This window comes from Nannobrachium achirus (genome assembly GCF_963921795.1).
Source record: "Nannobrachium achirus genome assembly, chromosome: 5".
Classification (NCBI taxonomy): Eukaryota; Metazoa; Chordata; class Actinopteri; order Myctophiformes; family Myctophidae; genus Nannobrachium; species Nannobrachium achirus.
Window position 1 is genome coordinate 20,860,930 of NC_137814.1, and position 22,500 is coordinate 20,883,429.

Here is a 22,500-nt window from a genome sequence, read left to right on the forward strand (position 1 = left end):
TGTGAGCTGCAGTGTAGGGGGTCCTCCACTGGGGGCGCCACCACTTTTGCATCCGTTCTGGAGCACCAGGAGTCGGTGGTCCCCGGGAATTCCCCGTGAGCAGCCCCGTTGGGGTGGTCATTTGGTCAGTTTAGCACATTTGGTCATTTTTTACATCTGGGGGTCCCCCAGGGACCTGGGGGTCCCTGGAGCTCCGGGGGTCCTTGGAGGTTGTAGTTTGGCAGGCAAGGAACGTGTGTGCAAAATTTGGCATGGATCGGGGCAACGGTTGCGGAGATATGAGCAGGGCAAGAGTGTGACGTGTGAGGTGTGACAGACAGACGGAGTTACTTACTTACACTTTGTGGTGGTTTTGATAGTAAAGTGCGACCTACGGTCGCAATAAACAAAGTCTGCACCTGTAGCCCTGCTCTGAGATGGTATGTGGAAGTGCTTGGTATTTAATGACTGTGGTGATGAAAGCTTCCTCTAGGTTATCTCTAATACAGACACGTCTCTGGACTCTTCATCAACCACAACATCATATTAGCTATCAAATTATGTAAAGATGTCACAGAGATGAAACATGGATAGAATGACACAGGAAGCAGGCTGGTACATTCTCACTGAGGATGCATGATATTTTGATATGTCCTTATATGAGTTCCACTATTCTATCATGGCGTGCTACAGTAGGTACATCCCTTTGTATGCATAACAGCCATTCTAGATGTGTGACAGTGTTTCAGTGATCTGTTCTGTGGTGTAGTGCAGGCAATGAAGGACTTGAGTGGTGGAAAACCAGATGGAAAGATTGAGTCTGGTGGGAAGGACTTGTAGTCTGGCTTTTACAGTGATGGAGGTCCTCATTGAGTGCAGTGTTCCTAAGAAATGAGTGTGAGACAGAGTGATCAGCAGAGGGAAGACATGCAGTTTTCCCCTGGAGTTTTAGTCCAGTCCAGTGTTGTTGTTGGTGTAGAACCATGAGGACTCATCTGGCACCTGTAGCTGTTAGTAGGCTATAGGTGACTGTGAGCAGCATGGTGACTGCTACCTTGACCTGGATGAGAGGGTCAGTTATTACTTATAATGTCCTCCGAGACCCTCACAGTCCCTGAGTCAGACCGCACCCACACTCCAGTGCGGACACAGAGGTACCGTAGTTCAGGTCTGGCCAGTCCGACCAAACCCCAAAACCAGCAGAGTGGGTGTGAAGTTTCCCGCCCCGTTGGTTCTCAAAGTGGGGTCCACAGGGGTCCTTGAGGGGGTACCAGGAGGTCCCTATGCGTCACCAGGCTTGCCACCATAAAGGAAACAGGGGGTCCCCAGAAAGATTTGTTATAGCATCAAAATCAGTGTTTAAACACCTGTTACATCAGTGATAGATCTAAAAGCCAACAATGTGCAGCAATGACAGGAATTGTGATCTTGCAGATCTGCTATTTTCAAAATAAATCTTTATTTACCGTATTAATGTATTATTATTATTATTGTTATTTTTAACAACACAAATCTTGTATTGGGGTCCCAGTGGAAATATTTTCAGATGGGGGGGCTCCTTGATAAAATAGCTACATTAATACAAAGTTTGATAACCATGGGTTACTTTAGTCAAAAGCTTGGAGTTTTCACTGTACTGTGCAGACATTGGCCCAGCATTGGCCTGTCTCATGTCCTGAGAGTGAGAGCAAAGAACATCCACTAGGCGCGCCTGCGTAAACATTAGACACGCCCCCATGCTCCATCACCCACATGGTGGATGGTGGTAAATATTGCTAGCGCTGCTGCCAACGAACGTTCATGGCCTTCTCCTCGGCGAACGACAACAGAACGCAGATCTAGATCTATAGCACTGGATTTTTGCAGACACAACATCATGTCTGCCCTGGACCTCATCTTCCAGTCCCAGGTGGAGACCGTCTTGGGCGCACTGGTGAAAGAGGCGACGGTGGAACTGACCAAACTGTTCGAGAGCCACTACCAAGCCTCCACAGCGATAGGACCTGCTGCTCCTGCAGCCGAGCAGCACAGCGGGGCGTCGGAATGTGTGTGCAAGTCGCAGCGTAAAGTGGTCCGCAGCGTCGGGGTGCAAGTGAACGAGAGCGATTCTTCACCATCGGACCAGTTATTAAATGGTAAAATACTAATTTTGTGTCTTGTTTCGTTTTTGTAGTAGTTTTACTTCCGGTTGTAGACCAATGCTATGCTAGTTCCCCTATACACTAACTAACATTATTTATATTTCGTAGTACCATGGTATCGCTTGCTAAAAAGAACAAATCAGCGAGCTTTGCATGTTTAACATGGTATTTGTTCATGTGTAGCCTTAGATCAGAGCTATCATCATAAGTCATGTTTCCATAAATGTACTTCATCGAGTCTGACTTTTGTTTTCGAAAAAACAAAACGAAAACGAAAGTCAGACTCGGATCAAATATCTCTGATAGTGTATTAGTTCTTGATCCAAGGCTATGGTATCTGGGCAATTTAGTTAACCGTCCTAAAGCATTAATTGGCTTGTATACTACGTATTTGCAAAAGTAATGCTTTCTTCGTGTATTTTCCGATGTAAACAGGCGTGCAACAACTTGTTGTGTGGATGCAATCTCTGTAATGCATGAAGTGTGGTTGGAATGCACGTTGCACTTAGGTATTCATAACTTGGCCGGTGTTATATTATATATTATATTGCTGAACAGGATTTGAGCGTGACGTGCAGTTGTTTCTCCCCATTCTAATGTGAAGAGTTAGTAGCAGTCAGTGCGTTGAGTGCAATGGCAACCTTAATAGCTTTGATCCATGGATGTTGTGTGTGTGTGTTCCTCGTTTCTTCCCCTCCCCCCTCGCTGCTCACAGATGACCACCATTTGAATGGAGAATGTTTAAATACTTCCACCCTCCCAGCAGAGGAGGAGGGTCCACCTCCTGCAGATAAACCCCTGGGAGAAGATAATGGCCACGCTGACCCCGAGCATTCTCTGTTAAAAGAGGTCAGTGGGCACAAATAGGGTTCAATCACATATAGATCTTGAAAGTCAGCCGTGAAACCAAAAATCACATTTTGTTATTGGAAAATTATGACTTAAAGGAGTAGTTCACCCTCCAAATGATTTGTTTCCCCCTTCTATTGATTACTCACGCCTTGGAGACTTGAGTTCAATAATTTGTGTTTTTGTTGCATTGCTAAGACAATAATTTGATTACAATAAATCTACCCCCATTGATTCCGGATGGAGACCCAAATGCATTAGGGGGGCCCCTAATGCATTTGGGTCTCCATCCAGAATCGATGGGGGTGAATTTACTATAATCAAGTTTTTGTCTTAGGAATGCGACAAATACAAGAAATATATTATTATTCTTGGCGTGAGTAATCAATAGAAAGAAAGTCATTTTGGTGGTGAACTACTCCTTTAACATCAAAAGGTATACCCTAATAGAAACATGAGAGCCAAGAAGAGAGATGTCCTGCATTCCTGGAGGTGCTCAAATGAAATTTCAAGGGGGACACCTGTCGTTAGTCATTGATATTTTATGGCCCTTCAGCCAGTCGGAGTGGTTTATTAGCACTGCAAAGTTACAGGTCAAAGTTAAAAGTTTTAGGGGAACAAATGTGGAGTTCTTGGTTTTGTGACTTTTATCCTTAAAAAAAAAGTAATATTTACAAATATGCCTTTGCTATTCAAATATTTTACTAGTGTGCCATCACACTGATGTCTAGATAGTGTTCGATTGATTAGTAAGCCAGTTGAAATACTGTTAATCATTGTCCTCCAATTTTGCTGGCTTGACGTTTATCTGAAATTCTGTAATATAATCATTTGTATAGCACCTTTCCAAAACAAGGTTAGTAGAACATATGCTGGAATGGATACCTGTTTGAAAGAATTATGGTAGGGTTCAGGGTTATCTGAATATCACAGTCAAGAAGCCATGGCACAGGCCTAGGCTAGTATCTATTGTTTTGGGTACACCGTGACACAAGCAAGTTCCTCTCTTATCTTTGTACTCCTACTTTCCTCACAGAACTAGTTTACCGCCACCCTAAATGTTTAATGCAACTATTTTTCCCATGAGCTCATGTATAAAACCTCTATCTTATAAAGTGTCTAAGACTCCATTTTGCTGTTACTAATTGACACAGAATTCCTCAACACCTGCATGTTTGTTTTGATATAAAATATAACATATCGTCGTTGTCGGGTGTAAACCTCGTATCTCCAAGTTTCAAATTTGTACGTTTTTTCGCAAAGCCCTGCTTCATCATACAAGGCCGTCGCACAAAAGTAGTGAAAACAGCAGATCTACAAGCACACAACGCCTCGCACAGCGAGGCGTTGTGTGCTTGTAGATCGGCTGTTTTCACTAGTTTAAATCATTTTTAAAATGAAAAATGCAAAATGAACGGTTTTGGACAACAGGTTTTCACCCGACAACGATGATATGTAAAATATAACATGATACCAAAATTGTTACTGTCTGTCTTCTAACTGGTGTACAATCTGATTTTAAGGATGTGAAAATGGTGGTGGAGGGAAGTAAGTCAAGTAACTCCACAACAGAGCCTCCAGTCACCAGTCACCTTGGAAAGTCAAGTAACTCTACATCAGAGCCTCCAGTCACCAGTCACCTTGGAAAAGAAGTTGGTAAGAATATTGTGTTCTTCTTAAAGAATAGCTTCCCTGTTAATCAAAGTTTTTGTATCATTCTGACATGCAGTGCATAATTGCACTGAGCATTTCACTCAGTATTGAGAAATGACTGCCTCCAATACAGTACATACATGTTTATTTTTGAAAGAATGATTTCTGATTCTTTTATTTTATTTTTAATTATGTTTTAAAACTTAAACCCACTATGCGGTGTGTGATAGCGGGAAAATTAATGTTCCACAAGGATGAAGGGTTTGAAGAATTGACTTTGAATTGATTTATTCAAAAAGGCAAAAAGTTTAACAGAGTATCAGCATTACAGCATTAGAGGAGCAGGCCTCCTGGCCTCTCACTGTCAGCCCCTCCGGGCACAAGCCTCCCCTCCCCCATTATCATACAGCTCTTATAGTCCATTCTGACAGAGATGCTATTCTAAACATGGTCTTATAAGGACATGTACTAAATTTGACAGCTGTAGCTGGTTGACCACCCATTCAATGAGATTGAATGGAAAGAAAACAAGTATATAATACACATATTTGTTACTCTATACATTTCTACTACAGGTGCTGAGTTTTATCTCTTTGCCTAGAGATATCATGTCCAGGATACAGCATTGAGCTTTACAAATGTTTTGGATGCACTGCGGGCCTGCGGCAATAGCATATGCATTTCCAAATCAAACGTGATCGTAATGTGAGACGTGATGTGAGACACATGAAGACATGCAATACTGTGAATTTCCTGTTTTTGAAAAGGAAATAATTTACTGTGAATTGGGACGGGGTGACCTTACAGTATGTTACTTTGTAAGGACAATGTTAGAGTGTCAGTTGAGCTGGTTATTCCAGTCTGGGATGTTTGGGCAAACACAATATTTGATCATAAGGTGGAATACTAAATCAGTGCTGTGGGGCATGCCTATACCGTACGTCTTTAACGACATCCAACCTGGTGTCTCTATTTTGGGCATTTCATTATAGGCGTTAACAATGTTAAAAATAAATTGCAAAAATAGCAGATCTACAAGCTCATGACCCGTTGCACTTATGGCACTTTTATGGAGTTCTTTCATTAGGTGTGGTTGTCATTCAAAACACAGCACATTATCTTTTAACTTGTGTTGAAAATTCTTTGGTTTACTTTCTCATTAACGATGATGCTACTGTCATTAATTGTGAATTAATCTATTAATGAAATTCTTTATTATTGCTCTAAACTTTTTGTGTACCTCCTGATGATGTCATGTGGAGGATGTGCCATACATTTCCCATCCCCACAGATGAAGGATAATGAACAAAAATACAAAACTCAAAGCAGTTTGAAAACACAGCCATTATAACGAGGAAAATAATATAATGTACTTACAAAAGTCAAAACTATGTCCATTTTCCATTTTCTGTCTGTCTCTGCAGATCAAAGACTCATCATTTCTCAAAGTGCCAGGACAGCTGTGCTAGCTAAGCTGAAACCTCTCCTGGTCCGATCAGAACATAAGAGTGACGTCAACACTGCGAACCAGATTAAGTTTGTTTGTCCACTGATTCTGAAGACCGATGTTCGAGAACCTGAACGATCTAAAGAACCTGTTCAGGTGGAGCCACAGCAGGCCAACGTGAGCACAGCCGAAGGTACAGCCTACAGCCCCTCCTCCTCCGATGAGGCCATGGCTCCTGTGCAGGTCAGCATATGGGAGCGGATCCACACCGAGCAGGAGACCGAAAACCATCTCCAGTTGAAGCTGAAGCTGGTCTCTGCAGACAGGAAGTTGACGAAGCCCTGCTCGGTACACCTGGTGAACGTACTGGCATCGGAATCGGAGAAGAAAAGCATCATTGACGGTAGCAATGGAAGCGTGGCCAAGGGAAAATCTGGTCTGCACGGGCTGAAAGATCTACGCCGCCATCAGGGCCCCCACACGGGGCATCGGCTCTGCTGCTTCACCCGGTGCGCAAATGGCGTGTGGCGTCTTCACGGGGTCGTGGCCCACTCTCACAGTGGGTATGCCTGCAGCAAGTGCGGGAAGAAGTTCAAACACCGGAAGATTCTCCGGCGTCATGAACGCTTCCACTCCGGGGAGAAACCGTACTCGTGTGCCCATTGCTCCAAGAGCTTTGCCCTAAGGAAGAGTCTGCGCCGTCACGAGAGGTTTCACACAGGTGAGAGGCCACACAACTGTCCTCAGTGTGGAAAGAGCTTCAGGCTCAGAGACAATCTAAAAGCCCACCTGAGGTTTCACACCGGCGACAAGCCTTTCATTTGCGGCCTGTGCAGCAAAAGGTTCAGGATCCTCCGGAATCTCCAGAAACACAATGAGAGCCCATGTGGAGTATTCGTTCCTTCGTTCAGGAAGATTGCAGGCTTGTAATATCTCAGTATTGATTGGCTGAGCTGAGTGGATTCACACAATAGTTCTACCTCGAATCTGAGACATTATATTGATTTTCTTTGTATGACTACTACTGATTTTAAATTGGATCTGAAAAGTTAAACCACTACAAAACGGTTGTTTGTTGTGCCATCCTTTATCCTGTTGACATTTAGCAGGATTGAGATTAGCAGCCATTTGCTGGTAATATTTGTCTGTTGCTGGAAAGTTTTGTATCTACTGTATGCTACAGTATTATGTCAGTTAAGACTTTGCCATCCAATAGAAACATTTTGTACACAAATAAAATAACAAAGGGTGTAAAAAAAAAAAAAGAAAACTTTGTGAAATCAGCCACTGTAAAGACATCTGTCTGCCTTCTAGAGTAAGAATTATGTAACGTCATGGACAGGTTAACAAGATGGGGTCCAATAAAAGCATGGCATCCATGACAAGTGCATCTTCTATTACTTCATTACTGACAACTTATTTGCGTATTTGGGCAAAGCCAGCCCAATCTAAATGCCTTTGCAGTTTAAAAGTTCTAAAAATAAATATTCACGTTATGTGAAAAAGTTTCTGGGATTAACTTTTTTGTCTTTTGCCTACTGGCAGCATGTCTAGTTGTTTGGGGAAATTAGCCGTAGAGACACATTGGTGACCCGAACAGCTGCCAGTGCCCATCTATAGATGTTAATCAAAACCTTTCCTCATATTTTGATTAACAATCGTCTACTTCTCTTGCATTCCACTATGTGTTGACAGTTGTATTAGCCTGGCCCATCTATAGATGTTAATTAATCCAGCCTTTTCTAGCTGTGAGTAAAATCCCCCAAAGTCAAACTAATGGCAAAGACCACAAGCAATACTTTAAACAGTGTGTCGATGTGTCATCATGGCTTAGTTGAAATTAAAGGTATATTCAGTGATTGTATTTCATTCAAATAAAAATATAATTGGTACATTTTCCATTCATTCTCCTCACTAGAATGTGTGCTGACCACATAAGGACTTCCACCATGGCCCGTGTTGCGAGCATAGCTAGATTCTGTTTTCAGAGGTGGCCAGCCAGTCCTTGACCAATCGGGGTAGAGTATGGCCGTAGTTATGTTATGATGTTTAGTTATGATGGTCAAAATAAAAGTTTTGAGAACCACAGTCTCTCTGAATTAAGAAGGTCTGCTAAATGCTAAGATTGTAAACTACTGAACTCATAAAATGCCACAGTCTCGTAGTAAATCAGAATCATACATATCCTGAAGCTGGAGACGTAGGCCTACCGATATTCAGTGATTGGGTCTAATGATCAAAACAAGAACATTATAATGGTGTAAAAAATATATAAAAAACTAAACATTTCCAAGATGACGATTATTACTGAATACACCTTTAATTGTATTCACTTTGAACAGCTTTTCTCACAGCCAGCAGGAGCTTGTATACATGTGTGTAGGAGTTTTGCAGTTAGAAGGCCTGTGAACATCATGTCTATGTACAGTATGTTAATCGTATGTCTTATAAATAAATACAGATTTCTACTTGTCATTAATTACTAGTATGTGGCATTTATACTTAACTACTTAACATGCTAAAACACTTTAAACTTTCTTAATTCTTTGTCTTTCAAAGCTGTTTAAATGTTTTCTATTTTTATTTGTTTTGTACATTTCTTTTTTTAAATAAAATGTGGTATTAAACCATTTCTGAGTTAACATTTTAATTCGTAGACCTAAACAAGAATTTTCAACTTGTGATCAGAATGAATCATTAAAAATGGACCCTGCACTTTGGGTGTGGATTAAACTCAGTATGGAATTTGTATTACCTAATTATAGTCATAAACTGAGTTGCCAGGTTATTAGATTTTAGCATTTACATTCACGAACATTCAGGTGGTTTTCTACAATCAACTTTTAATACAGCCTACTGATAAATGTTTGTCCTTTGAACCCTAGCCAATAGTTACACACGTTTATAGATTGGTTTGCGGGAAATACCAGCAGCTGTGCGAGAATTCTAGTTATGCAACAGTTAACCAGCAGGCTATTAGAACACAAAAATGCATGCACCATCAAACAACAACCAACTGCCCTAGCGTTTTTTTTTAAACCAATGCCATGATATGAATTCATAATTATTTTTAAATCTCTTAAGTTACCACAACAGCACTCGTCTCGAGCGAGTGGTTGTTTTATTTACCTCTTATTAATAATTGGTGGTTGGAAATCGATTTAGTTAATGTTATGTAGAACGGTTGAATCATGCAATCTCTTGATCAACCTGATTGGCAACTTATGGCAAGTAATCTTTTCAACCGTCTTGTAAAAAGACCCGTCATTTCGGGCAATATTGTTGTAAAAAATGTGTTGACATTCAGTGACACATGAGATCTGATCCCTCCCTTGTGCTGCGTGTCCCGCCCTCCAAGGAAATAAGTAGCCTGATATAAAATATGCTTACTTTCACTTTTGACAGTGCGAAAGGCATTAGGCCTATATTAAACCTTCTATCTGGCAATAAAGGTAGGCACGTTCACCTGCCGTTGATTGCTTTCGACTGGTCAAAAACAAATGACTATCAAAGATTGCATCGATTGAGACCTCTTTGAAAGACTGAAGTAAAGATAGCAAGAGATTCACACACTGGAGAACATACAGTATAAACTCGAACCAGCATGGCCAATGAAGATAAGCTGCATCTCGAGGTGCTGCTAACATGTCCAGTATGCCAGGACATCTTCAGGGAGCCCCGACTGCTGCCCTGCGGGCACAGCATCTGCATGGGTTGTCTGGAAGGGATGATAGACCACTCAGACTACCCGTTCCGCTGCCCGGACTGCAGGGCATACTTTGGGCCAGTCATTGGAGTGCAGAAGAGTTTCTCGCTGTCCAACATCGCAGAGGACTACAGAGACAACTGGAAAGACAAGGTATGTCTTGATCCGTTCAGAAATATCAAGATCAGTGTTTTGTCATAGATGGAATGGAATAATGCTTAAATCTTTACTTTCTTCTTTTAAATAGGGGACCAGGGGTCTTCAACGTTTTCAGGCCAAGGACCCCTTAGTTAGTTGAGAGAGAGATGAAGCAGGGACCCCCACAACCTTTTCATAGATTCCAGTTCTAGTTTCATCATTTTGATCTACAAGCTCACGGCTTGTAGATCTGCTATTTTTGGGAAAGTGGTAATATAAAAAGGGAGAAAAAAGTTTCTATCACACAAAGATTTGGAGGACCCCCTGTAGTAACTCTGAGGACCCCCTAGGGGTCCCAGACTTCTGTTGAAGACCCTTGCCATAGACATTTGGAGATGCTGTCATGACTGTGAATTAATTCTCCAACTGGGGTGGGGTCTCTTAAGTCTTGACCCCCAGACAAGTACATGGTATATGGCCAGGGCCCAGTGGGACTGTTTTTTAAATGATTATTCATATTTTATGTATTTTTTGAAAGGCCATTGTTAAACACTGTTAACTGTTTATACAGTGAGTATATTGTATGTGGCACTGCTTTAGCATTCTGGTCATACATTGTATGTAGCACTGAATTAGATTACTTAAACACACACTCCCATCCTGAACATTAGGTATTAGACCACATATAGGCTCGAATTTCCAGGTGATGGATATTATTTCTTTCTTTTGTTTACTAAATTATAGACGGGACAGCGCAATATTTTCCTCCATTTCAGACACACAGTCCACATATTTAATGCTAAAGGGGGCCCAAATAGCAAATATTGAACTCTAAAGTGACCTCATTTAACCCGTGCTTGACTTTAAAGAACAAGAAGACAGAGAAGGTGTACTGTGACTGCTGCCCAGAGAGACGGGAGCTGGCCAACAAGACGTGTCTGCAGTGCGAGGTGTCGCTGTGCAAGGAGCACCTCAGAGACCACCGGGAGCGGCCGGCGTTCGCAGGCCACCCCCTGGTCAACCCCCTGGTCAACCCCCTCGTCAACCCCCTGGGGGACCTCAAGAACAGGAAGTGCCCGCTGCACAACGACGAGGTGCTGAAGTACTACTGTAAGACGTCCAGACGCTACATCTGCAACATCTGTGCCTTGGAGACCAAGGAGAGGAAGCAGGCTACCGAGGCCAACGCTGTCCTGTCCAGGAAACTGACTGTGAGTTTAAAGAAATAAAATCCTCGCAGACTCATTAAAGGTAGTGTCAAGTGATCATTTGTGTTTTTTTATTGTTGTTAACAGGTTAAAGCATTATACTCTGACTGGGGGTCTTCAACGTTTTCAGGCCAAGGACCCCTTAGTTGAGAAACAGACGAAGCAGGGACCCCCACAACCTGTTCATAGATTCCGTATAGTTTCATTGTTTGACAGCACAATTATCAGTGTATGTTGGATTCATGTCAATGTGTGTTTTCAGATATTTAAGCACTTGATCCGTCAATACTTGATCAACTTGACCTTTCAATCTGTACTTAGTCTGCTCTTTTTCCCCAATATACCAAAGCTCTTTGCCAAAAATAGAAGATCTACAAGCTCACAACGCCTCACAGTGCGAGGCGTTGTGAGCTTGTAGAACGTGACTAAATACAGTCTATAAATTATTGTAAAAGTAAATATTGTGTGTGTGTGTGTGTGTGTGTGTGTGTGTGTGTGTTTGTTGTAGAAATGACATTAGTTAGAAAATAGATTTAGTCAGGTTGCCTCAGCAGGTTAAACTTTTTTGGGGCTTTAATGGACAGAAATAAGTGACTTTTTTGAGGATCTAACTGAGACTCAGGCTCACAAAGTGGAATTAAACCCGACAGCTTGTCGCGGGTCCGAATCCCGACGACCTATGCTGTGTGTCACTCCCCGTATCTCCCTCCCCATTTCCTGTCTATCTACTGTATACTATCAATAAAGGCAGAAAAGGCTACCCTCCCAAAAGACTGTCAATCCTGACCTAACAGGCCACTAGTGTGGGAATGATACTGGATGATCTCTTGTTCGCGGCATTTTTCACAATCTGTAATGTAATGATGTAATGTAATGTGTGTGTGTGTCTGTGTGTGTGTGTGTGTGTGTGTGTGTGTGTGTGTGTAAAACAGGAGTACATGGACCAGCGCTTCAACTCACTTGAAGGAACAATCGCAGGATGTAAGGACTCCATCAGAAAACTACGAGACGACATAGAAAATAACGTGAGTTCAGCATAACCGTTTGTTGGCACCATAGAGACAGGCTTACCAACCTAGTTGTTTTATGATACCTAGTTTGTCAACCCAGACATAATGACATAATACCCTGAAAGTCGTTAACTTAATCTAGATCAGTGGTCTTCATCAGGGGATCCGGGACCCCTAGGGGGTCCTCAGAGTTACTACAGGGGGGCCTCCAAATCTTTGAGTGATAGAAGCCTTGTTTCCTCCTTTTTTAATTAACCACTTGAACCCTAGCATCCATAGGCCTATTCAGAGAACTTTAGCCAAAAATATCCGATCTACAAGCTCGTACGAGCTTGTAGATCGGATATTTTTGGCAAATAGCTTTGGTCTACAGGGGGAAAAAGAGCAAACCAAGTACAGAGTGAAAGGTCAAGTTTATTAAGTATTGACGGTTCAAGTGGTTAGATATCTGAAAACACAAATTGACACAGTGATGTTACTAGGTTTTCAATGTAATGGGTCCCGGGACCCACAGGTGGTCATTCAAATGGGTCCCAGAAAAGTTTAAGAGTCCTCAATATAAAGTTTACGCGTGCAAAATGGGGTCGGACGTCGGTGGAATCAAAACATTGACGTTTCTATCGCCTGTTTAAGACTTTCTACGTGGATTTTATTTGTGTTAACGTAGGGTTAAGTAGGATGCTTTCACCCATGAACAATGGTGGTGTCTGTGGAAAAAAAAATCTTCTTTTACCGCGACGCAGTAAATTATTTTAATATGGACTCCAATGGAGGCGCATCCCCGGGACCCCAGGACCATGACATGAATGAGTCCCTGGGTGACTTGAATGAGTTTTTGATGCGGGATGCGCACGTAATGACATCACTAATGAATCCCCAATACACTGATGATTGTGCTGTCAAACGATTAAACTATACTAGTCCTTACCCGTTCAAAGATATGAGCTCCGAAATGATGTGCAGTGTGTGGGTTATGGGATGTGCACTGTGCACACGGTATATGAGGGATGGAAAGTAACTTTAACTGGTACTTGCATGATAATATGTAGGAGCATCAATGTAAGAAATACCCGTTTCGTTTAATGGCTATGTGTGTGTGTGTGTGTGTGTGTGTGCAGCGGTTTGGACCGTGAGACCATCCGCAGAGTAGTCTGTGTTTCTTTTTGAGAGGGTCGGTCCGCCTGAAAAACGCGTTTTGGAACGAAACGGTTACGTTTTGCGCGTTTGTGACGCCCTCTACGGGTGGAATTGGAAATGCTTCTGGGGATTCGTTGAGTAAGCCACCCGCAACCTGTGGCAGAAATTCAGTGTTGACTCGACGTTTTGTTTGTGATTTATGGCTATTGTTTGCAAAACGGGCCCCTCCCGCTAACTTTGGAAGCCCGTTACGAACGAACGGTATGGACTATCAAAATATCCCTTGACTATGTTCATTGCATGGGTTCAGAGATCATGTGTACCCATTTTCGTGACATTTGAAGAAAATATGTAGGAAAAGGAGCAAAAAGTGTGTTTTGGAGAAAATTCAAAATGGCGGAAAATCTATCCTGACGCAAATGGGCGGGGCCTATATGGGGAGATGCGTATTGACCCAAGGAATCCAGGGAAAAAGGAATTTTAATTTTCCGACCTACGGTTCAAGAGTTACAGGCCGAAACGTAAAGTGGACTGTTATAGCGCCACCATGAGGCCAACTGACAAAGTTATTTTTTATTTAATCCTTGATATCATTATAAATCTCCTCTCAGAGTTTTGTAAGTGTAGCCCCTATGGTTTGTGAGAAAAAAAATATTGAATGTGAGTTTTTGCGATTCCCATTATAAGTCAATGGGAAAAATTAATTCACTAATAAATTAATATCAATTAAACGATTTGTGAAAGTGAAAAAAGGGCTTCACAGTTATGTCAGGTGTGTTCATATGCTATTGGTGATGCGATTTCAGATCAATTGCTCCAGCCACTGAGGAGAAACGCTGTGACAGACACTCACTCAGACAGACACTCACTCACTCACTCACTCAGACAGACAGACATTCGCTAAATTATATGTTAGATGGAATCCATGAACAGGTTGTGGGGGTCCCTGCTTCATCTCTCTCTCTACTAAGGGGTCCTTGGCTTGAAAACGTTGAAGACCCCTGATCTAGATTAAAATTGACATAGCATTCATTACATTAGTTTGCAAAACATGATAACTGGCCTGACTCTTTTTCTTTTTTGACAGAAGCAGAAAGTGAAGCCTAATGAATCTCCCCTTAACAGTGTCACTGTGGTTCTCCTCTGTCTGTGGTTCATTGTCCTGTATTATGGTAAGTCAGTGTGTGTGTGTGTGTGTGTGTGTGCGCGCGCGCGCGCACACGTGCGTGCGTCTGTACTGCAAAGATATTGGAATCACAATATCAAATAAGGAGCATATTATGGAAATAATAAAACATTGAAAATAAAATCACAGCTTAGCTTATGTAAACAAAATAAAAATAATTCTATCTGTGTTCTGCTGTGTAAGAGTACATCAAACATATAATTATCCAAATGTCTGAGTGTCTGTCTGTCTGAGTGTCTGTCACAGCGTTTCTCCTCAGTGGCTGGAGCAATTGATCTGAAATCATGGGTGTCTGGCCCTGTTACAGATGTTGTCCAAAAATCATGCAGATCGGTACACAGTATCTCTGTAGCCATTAAACAAAACGGGTATTTTTTACATTGATGCTCCTACATATTATCATGCAAGCACCAGTTAAAGTTACTTTCCATCCCTCATATACTGTGTGCACAGTGCACACCCCATAACCCACACACTGCACATCATTTCGGAGCACATATCTTTGAACGGGTAAGGGCATTACAATGTTCTTGTTTATATTTTTGTTAATTGACTGACTAATTGTTTTCATCTTTAGCCTATACTTTTGCTGTGGAAAATCAGACACTCTCAGAAACACTGGACAAGCAACAAATCCATTTGCATAACATCTATTCTACTGTTGCAGGCAAGTGCAAAATCAAAATATTTTGTATACTTATTTTCAATGCAATTGAGACACATTGAATAATTTACTGATTTGTTACAAAGTGAATTCTTACATTAACCGTTTTCCCACCACAGAATTCCATGCAATACAGAGTCACACAGATGAAGAGACAATAGATCTAGGTAAGATGTCATGCAGGGAGAGCATTTGTCAAAATAGACAAATGTTGTTGAGTAAAGGCTACATTACTTTTTGTTACACAACAGTCTACCTATCCATGTCTATGGGTTTGAATCCTCCACGGTGTGTCCAGCCCGGCAGAGTGGGGTGGGGAGGGCGTCCTTTGTCCCTGCATTAGTAACTCTTAATTAACATGTTGGTCAAGGGTGGCTGTCAGCATGGAGTGTTCCTTTCCATGTGGTATGTCAGAGCAGCCAGTAGGGGTCAGCAGAATCACAAAATGTTAGGCACTGAAACATTTTGTTTCAGTGTAGTACTAGTAGTACTAATACTAGTAATTGATTTTGCATAAAGAAAGCATCCTCTAAGTGCCTTCTGGCATGTTTCCTATACACATGTAGGCCTTTGTCTAAAAGCACACACAGGTTTTGCGCATACCAACAAACAAATTCAGATAAGAACTTGAACCAGAGTTGAATCCGAATTGAGTTCATACAAACACTCATAGGCCTACGAGCGCTTTAGGATCAGATCTGATCGTTGGCATGTTTTGTGAATGACATAGATTTTTGCAGCCATACTGTTAACGTGTTTGTGTCTGCACCACAGGCACTCTCACTCTGGATATGAACACTGCCAGTCCTTTCCTCAAAGTGTCCCCTGACCTCCACACAGTGGAGAGAGTGAAGACCAAGCTGTCGTATCCCAGCGAGCCAAGCCGCTTTGATGAGGCTCCCCAGGTCCTCTCCACCCAGTGTTTCACCGGTGGCACCCACTACTGGGAGGTGGAGGCAGAGGGATACTGGGATATTGCCGTGTCCTACAAGAGCATCAAGCGCAAGAGCAAAGACATTAGCAATTTCGGAATGAATGCCCAGTCCTGGAGTCTCGTGTGTAATGGCATGGGCCAACTGTCCACCTACCATAACAACAAGAAGAAAGTCCTTTCTGCAACACTGAAGTACAAGCAGATAGCAGTGACTGTGAATTTTGAGAAAGGCATGATCACTTTTAGTGAGGTGGGCCCAAAGTTGAATCAGCTGTACGAGTACCAGACTAAGCTGAGCCAGCCTGTGTGCTTGGGCGTTGGGCTGTACCGCGTGGATCCACCCAGCAGAGCATCTATTGTCAAGGTTCTTTAGCTGGCAGCCATGATACTCAGTAGGCACTGGGACTCAATGAAAACCAGGTGTTTCACCAGAGCTGCCTATAATAAGACATTGGTGGTTTTCAATGTCTGGCAATAGTACGTATATCCCACCAGTCTAGGGAAAAGGTTCTAGACATCTCTAAATGAACAATATGGCAATATCTAAAGATATAGATAAATGTACTGTCATTTGTTGTATGCTATGCTGCACTTGTGGCTTTGATTACAGTATATTTCTTTGTCTTCTTTTGTGTTTAAAAGATGAATCAAACTGGGATCCTTCCAGTCCACAAGTGGCCGCTCTACCTCCTGAGCCACTGCCGCCGCTTTAGTCGCAATGGCATGTGGGGGTCTGAAGACATTCATTTGTAAAATCACGAGACGTGCAATAAATACGTTTGAGCATGTATTGCTCAAAGATTTATTAAAAAAAACAAAAAAGCTTACCATCAAACAATCCTTGATTTTTCTTTGACACAGGACTGTGCATAGATTTTCTCTTTTTTTTATACAAAACTGACAGAACTAAAGAAAAACTCTTGGCTGTACAATCTGTGATAACTATCCCAATACAATGTAAAAGAAACTCTTTTCACTATGGATCTTTGCTCTTATTTATTTCCTACAAAAAACAAAACAAAACAAAACAAAAAACACTAAACAAACTGAAGACAGTGCTTCATTAATGCCGTTGGCACCTGTAAAATAGTAATGTATGCTTTGTCTGCCAAAGCAGAAACAAAACCTTTTAGTAACAATTTCCTACTGTTCAGCCCACTTCATACTTCGTCGCATGATGGTGTCCCAAAAAGAAATCGGCAAGCAACTTTTGTGTGAAAATAAGTTATCTTCTCCATAGACAACAATATGAGCAAAATCTTAGCTAAAATATAGGCTATGGAGAACTACTTCAATACTGGTTAGAAACACTCGAACATACAGAGGGACAGCCACGATCAGAAGTTAAGGACTGACACTCAACAGATGTTACACTGGCACTCGATTAAATAAACGGATCAAAGCTTATACTGATTATAAACAGAAAAGTTTTAAGGAACTTGAATGCAAAGGTAAAGGCAAAATGCTTGTTGACTTTTCTTCACGCCAGCGAGCACTTTACCGTGCCTCGTCCTCTTACAACCACCCTCCCTTCCTCTCCCCCCCATTTTCAGTGAGCATGCGCAACACCATTGTGCGATGAAGTATACATTACGCTTACCTCCCCAACAGCAACCAGGACTTATACAAAACAGGCAGAGGAAATTCACTGTATGCAGTCCAACTTCAAAACCCTGACTAATTAGCTGCGTTTTCATAGAATACAAGTCTGTCTCTCACTCTGTTCATTCAGTTCAATGCCTGCCATGATAAAATGTATGTTGTGCTTCGCTGGCAAGCTAGCCTTTTCAAACACACTAGGATACACTAGGATAATATAACAGACAGTGAACTGGGACGGCGTCACAATGAGCACCAGTGAGAACCAACCACAAGCTGACAGGTTGAAAATTGTCAAAGTTGTCCAAGAAAAGAGGGAAGTATAGGGAGCAGACAAAAATAATGTCAACCCCAGGCTTGAGATTTACAATAATGTAGAATCAATTTCCCATCACTGCCAAAACATTCAAAAAGAACTCCAACTTCTTGATCTACAGGACTGGTTCACATGAACTGTGTGACGTCAAAAAAGATTAGTCAGCATGCCGGGGCTCCAATCTGATTTTCATCGTTAACCAGCTGAAATCATCTCAGATGTGTCCAGATTCTAGTTGTTAACCACTTAAACCCTACACTTGGTTTACCGGACACCTGGGTCCCCCGGGGCTCTATACTAGATCTTCCTAGTCTAGTAGTATTCCCCTCTACACTTAAAATCTCTTTGCGGAAGATATCTACAAGCTTGCAATGGGCCTCAACGCAACACATTGTGAGACTGAAGATGTGCTATTTTTGCCAAATGTTCACCCCTAGAATAGGGTCCAAGTGGTTAAAAACCAAACATGTTTGATAATAAACATGATGGCCTCGACCCAGTCGGAGAAAAACATTTGAATCCTGAAATCCAGTCCACAGCAAGATTCCACCTTCCCTCTGTCCATGGTGAACGGTGCAGACCAGTGCTGATGTTGCTATCAGTTATGGGCAAATCCAGTTATAAAATTGAGCTTTAAATAACACCTGACCAAAAGTTTATACTGCATACAGAATAAGCAATAGCATGTACAACGTAAGAATTTACATTTATGTACTCGCTGCTCGGCTTAGAATCCTCTGCACATGAAACATAAGATATCAGCATACAGAGTTCTGTAAACTATCCAAAAATGTGTTAACATAAAACAGCCTACTGGGGCAACAGGCAGCATTTTGGTCAGTAGAGGGCAGTAGCGGGCAGTAGGAAGCTTTTGGTCCCATGATACTTTCCAACTTGTGGCCCCTCCAATGCCTGTGAAACACTTGGTCCTCCAGTTCTTTCTGCAACAGAATTCTCTGAGCCCCTCATTTGACTTTCCCAAAGCTGTGCTTCCTGATGGAACACCAGGCCATAAATATATCCCTGGAAAAAAAAAGGAGGTGGTGTCAATAGATGATAATGCATTGGTCAGAGTCAGACTTAAAGGACCGTTTCACCTCTGGGAAAAATCATATGATGCATTTTGTATCATATGATGATTTGTAGCATGCTGAAATACTAAAATATCTAAAAACACAGATTGAACACAAAAAAATAACTCAGGATTGTGTTGATCGTGTCCCAAACAACAATAAAATAAGATCTGGTTGTCCCAGGGGGTGAAATGGTCCTTTAAGGACACGTTATGAAGGTCAGACCTTTTTTGAGTCACTGCATTTAAATGTCACTAGACATATCAGAAGGCGGAGATCTCTGATCGTTTGGCTATGCGACACAAAAATGTCATAGTCTGAATCTAATTAAACGCACACACCTGCAGTGATTGGCCACACATTCGTTACTGCAGTACTCTTTGTCCCAGTCCTGGCTGTCTATTACTGGGTTGTTACAGCCAGCCCTCACACACACGCCCGGATCACTGGACTCGTTCAACTCCATCTGCAGCTGTAATAACAGGACAAAATAGTGAGACACTGAGGACTACTATGTAACAATAATCACTTGGTATCCATTGGAACATTGTTCACTTTAAACTAAAGCATCAGGCTTCCCTTTCTTTACCTCTTCTGACTGCAGCTCTTCTTCCTCATCCTCTGTGTTGCTGAGCGAGTCAACAGACTGGGACCTGGGATCCCCTCTGGACGAAGCGCCCTCAGCGCGGCTGGTGGCTGAGCTTGGGACAATTATGGGCGTGGCCTCGGTGCACTGCAGCGAGGCAGGGACTATTTTGATCTGGAGTGGCGGGGGAGGAGTGGCGGTGACAGACACGGGGAGGCCGGTCGCAGTGCTAGGTTTAGCCACCAAGGGAGGCGGCGCCGGCGCCATCTGCTGGAGCCGCGGCGGGGGCGGGGCACTCTGCATCTGCTGTAGAGGAGGGGGCTGGCGGGGCTGCAGCGTGCGGACTCCGCTCGGCAGCACGGTCACCACTTGACCTCCACCAGGGTTGGAGATGATGATCTTGGTGATGGTTTGAGCGGGGGGCGACGTGGTTGGCACGGTGGCGGGCTTGGCCCCGGTGCGCGAGCGCGTGGTCACCTCGGGCACGTCCAGGATGATGTTAGAGGCACAGATGTTGGTGATGGTGTTCTCGTCTGGGTTGTACGCCGACAGGCGGCCGATCTGGAGGGTGGCAGAGGGCGGGCACGCGGGAGGCGGGTTCACTGCCGCCTGAGGTGGCGGCAGCGAAGGGCCCATGTCAGCCACCTCACCGGAGGGCTGTGGTGACAAAATAGAAAAGTAATCAGTGCATTCCATGGCGATCAATCCCACAAACATTTCACTTGGAGAGGACACGATGACTGTACCTGTGACAGCTGGCTGGCTCTGTAAGCTGCCAAGGCTTTCAAATAATCTTTCTTCGCTGCTTCCGTCTTTCGCTTGTACACCTAGTGAGGGATGGAACGAAAAGGGTAAATGTAACAGAATGTCTCATCACCTTCTGTAAATCGTGCACCCCACTTAGGGCTGTCACAATTATTACATAATCGTCTAATCGCAATTATTTGACATAAACGCGATTATATTTCATAATCGTCATAATCGTTTCCATGTTGAAAAATGTTCATATATATTTTTTTAAGTAAAGAATAGTGGAAATAGCAGATCTACAAGCTCACAACACGTCACATCACGACGCGTTGTAGATCGACTATTTCCACTATCAATGTTCTTTTTTAAGTATAAAGTTGTCAAATATCAGTAATTTCTTTGTATATTTAGGTTATGTGTCATATCTTCCATGTGCAACTTCAAAGCCTAAAAGCCAAACAGAAATGTAATTGTCCACGACAAAAACACAATTAAATCGTTAATCGCAATTATTTGAGTGACAATTCATCGTCATGTAAAATGTCCTAATCGTGACAGCCCTAACCCCACTAAGGATTCCTACAGGCATCAGCAAGTTATCTTTCTACCTGCTTCTGCTCCTCAGCCAGGCTGTCCCACATGGAGGCCACTATCTTGGAGACTTCCCCAAAGGAGGCATTGGGGTTTTGACCCTTGATGGCAGCCTGCGTGTCTCTGAAGAACAGGGCATAGGCCGACACAGGTTTCTGGGGCTCGTTGGGGTCCTTCTTCTTTCGCCCCGGTTTCTTTGCTCCGACCGCTGTGGCCGGTTTGCCACCGCCTCTCCTGGCGGCAGGGGTGACAGAGGACAGGCTGGCTGGACCGCTGGACATGCTCTGGAGGACGGAGGAGGAAGACAGAGGAATGGGAGAGTCCACCAGCACACTCTGGTACAGTGTGCCCTCCATGTCGTCATCCTGCAAGGAGCCGGCTGGGGAGGCCGTGGCCGATAACGGCTGCTCGTTTGACTTTGTACGAGACAGGATGTGCCCCCCTGCGAGGCCCAGTCCCAGCTCGGATTGGTCGATAGTGGTCAGCTGACTGCTTTCCAAAAGGCCGTTGTTTATGTCCGCCACATCAATGGTCATGGGCGAGGAGCTCCTGAAATGTGATGCCATGGAAGTGCCCATTTCCTGAAGAGGGATTAGAATAGGGAGGAGGGAAGAAGCTTTAAAAGACAAACTGACCAAGATGTGTTCAATTAGTAGGGAGACTGACATTGGTTCATTAGTTTTTTTCTTTGAGATCTGTGTTCATAATCTATGCATGAGAATATGCGAATGAGTTCTGTACTTATGGGTGAAGGGTTAGGGTTAGGGATTAGAAAATCTATATTCCCATTTGGCCATGAGATACACAGTTCAGCATCACGATAATGACAGTGGCCATTGTGCACACAGGTGATTTGGAAAGGAGAATTCAGTAGGGAGTTAGGTTGTGAGGAGTTGTGGCAAGAGGTTTATGTAACCTTATATTCATGTTGTTTCTAATGTTGTTGTTATGTGTCACTTCATGGAAATCCACATTAAACACAAGTTCATATCATTAAGTTGAAGGGCTCATTCTGAAATGTCAATATTAAAAATGGAAGAGGGTTAGGGTTAGGGTATTATCATGCCTTAAGGAGGTGTGGAAAAAGGCAGCTAAAATACTAAATTTTGATCCCTTTCTAAATAGGAACTCCAGTATTTGGTTTAATCCCTGTTTACGCATTGGCAAATCACCTCTCCACTGGAGAGAATGGGTGGAAAAGGGCATAGCAGTGCTTGGTGATCTCTACAGAGACCAGGAGATTAAATCGTTCAATGACCTACAGGCTGAATTCAATCTGCATAGTCAACAATATTGGCATTATGTACAAATTCATAGTTTGTTGAGAACAATATCAAGAAGCTCCCAGGTCCCTCAAAACGCAGAGACTCCCTCTGATATTATTGCAAGATATGGCAGGGGTCACGAAGCATCGCTATATTACTCAATGTTGCTGCAGAAGTACAGCACCACTAGTGCACTGAAAACGGTATGGGAAAGAGATATTGGAACAACACTTACAGAACAAGAATGGGTCAACATACTACGTAACTC

General features: G+C 42.8%; 3 protein-coding genes across 3 annotated transcripts in view; 2 read left to right on the forward strand and 1 right to left on the reverse strand.

The window, feature by feature from the left end:
* Positions 1-1,765: 1,765 nt before the first annotated feature.
* Positions 1,766-8,565, forward strand: LOC308286218 (uncharacterized protein). Its single transcript, XM_080727182.1, has 4 exons — positions 1,766-2,114; positions 2,836-2,969; positions 4,493-4,625; positions 6,047-8,565. The coding sequence occupies exons 1-4, from the start codon at positions 1,856-1,858 to the stop codon at positions 6,997-6,999; spliced, it is 1,479 nt and encodes a 492-aa protein (XP_080583308.1). The 5' UTR covers positions 1,766-1,855; the 3' UTR covers positions 7,000-8,565.
* Positions 8,566-9,673: 1,108 nt separating this feature from the next.
* Positions 9,674-16,425, forward strand: LOC308284896 (E3 ubiquitin-protein ligase TRIM11-like; the record flags this gene model as incomplete). The annotated part of the gene is made up of 5 exons (XM_080725621.1): positions 9,674-9,928; positions 10,783-11,124; positions 12,054-12,146; positions 14,356-14,440; positions 15,893-16,425. The coding sequence occupies 5 exons, from the start codon at positions 9,674-9,676 to the stop codon at positions 16,423-16,425; spliced, it is 1,308 nt and encodes a 435-aa protein (XP_080581747.1).
* Positions 16,426-17,614: 1,189 nt separating this feature from the next.
* tox4a (TOX high mobility group box family member 4 a) overlaps positions 17,615-22,500 on the reverse strand; it is a 7,938-nt gene continuing 3,052 nt past the window's right edge. The window contains exons 4-8 of the mRNA XM_080727176.1: positions 20,985-21,548; positions 20,373-20,453; positions 19,630-20,283; positions 19,382-19,512; positions 17,615-18,990 (exon numbers count right to left, since the gene is read on the reverse strand). Coding sequence (XP_080583302.1) covers positions 18,933-18,990; positions 19,382-19,512; positions 19,630-20,283; positions 20,373-20,453; positions 20,985-21,548 — 1,488 coding nt within the window. The 3' untranslated portion in view covers positions 17,615-18,932. The remainder of the gene's footprint in view (positions 18,991-19,381; positions 19,513-19,629; positions 20,284-20,372; positions 20,454-20,984; positions 21,549-22,500) is intronic.

Excerpts from the sequence above, each read along its gene's own strand:
- LOC308286218 (XM_080727182.1), top strand. The coding sequence starts at position 1,856 with ATGTCTGCCCTGGACCTCATCTTCCAGTCCCAGGTGGAGACCGTCTTG. Across the intron at positions 2,970-4,492 it reads AGCATTCTCTGTTAAAAGAG|GATGTGAAAATGGTGGTGGA; the intron begins GTCAGTGGGCAC and ends TCTGATTTTAAG. Across the intron at positions 4,626-6,046 it reads TCACCTTGGAAAAGAAGTTG|ATCAAAGACTCATCATTTCT; the intron begins GTAAGAATATTG and ends CTGTCTCTGCAG.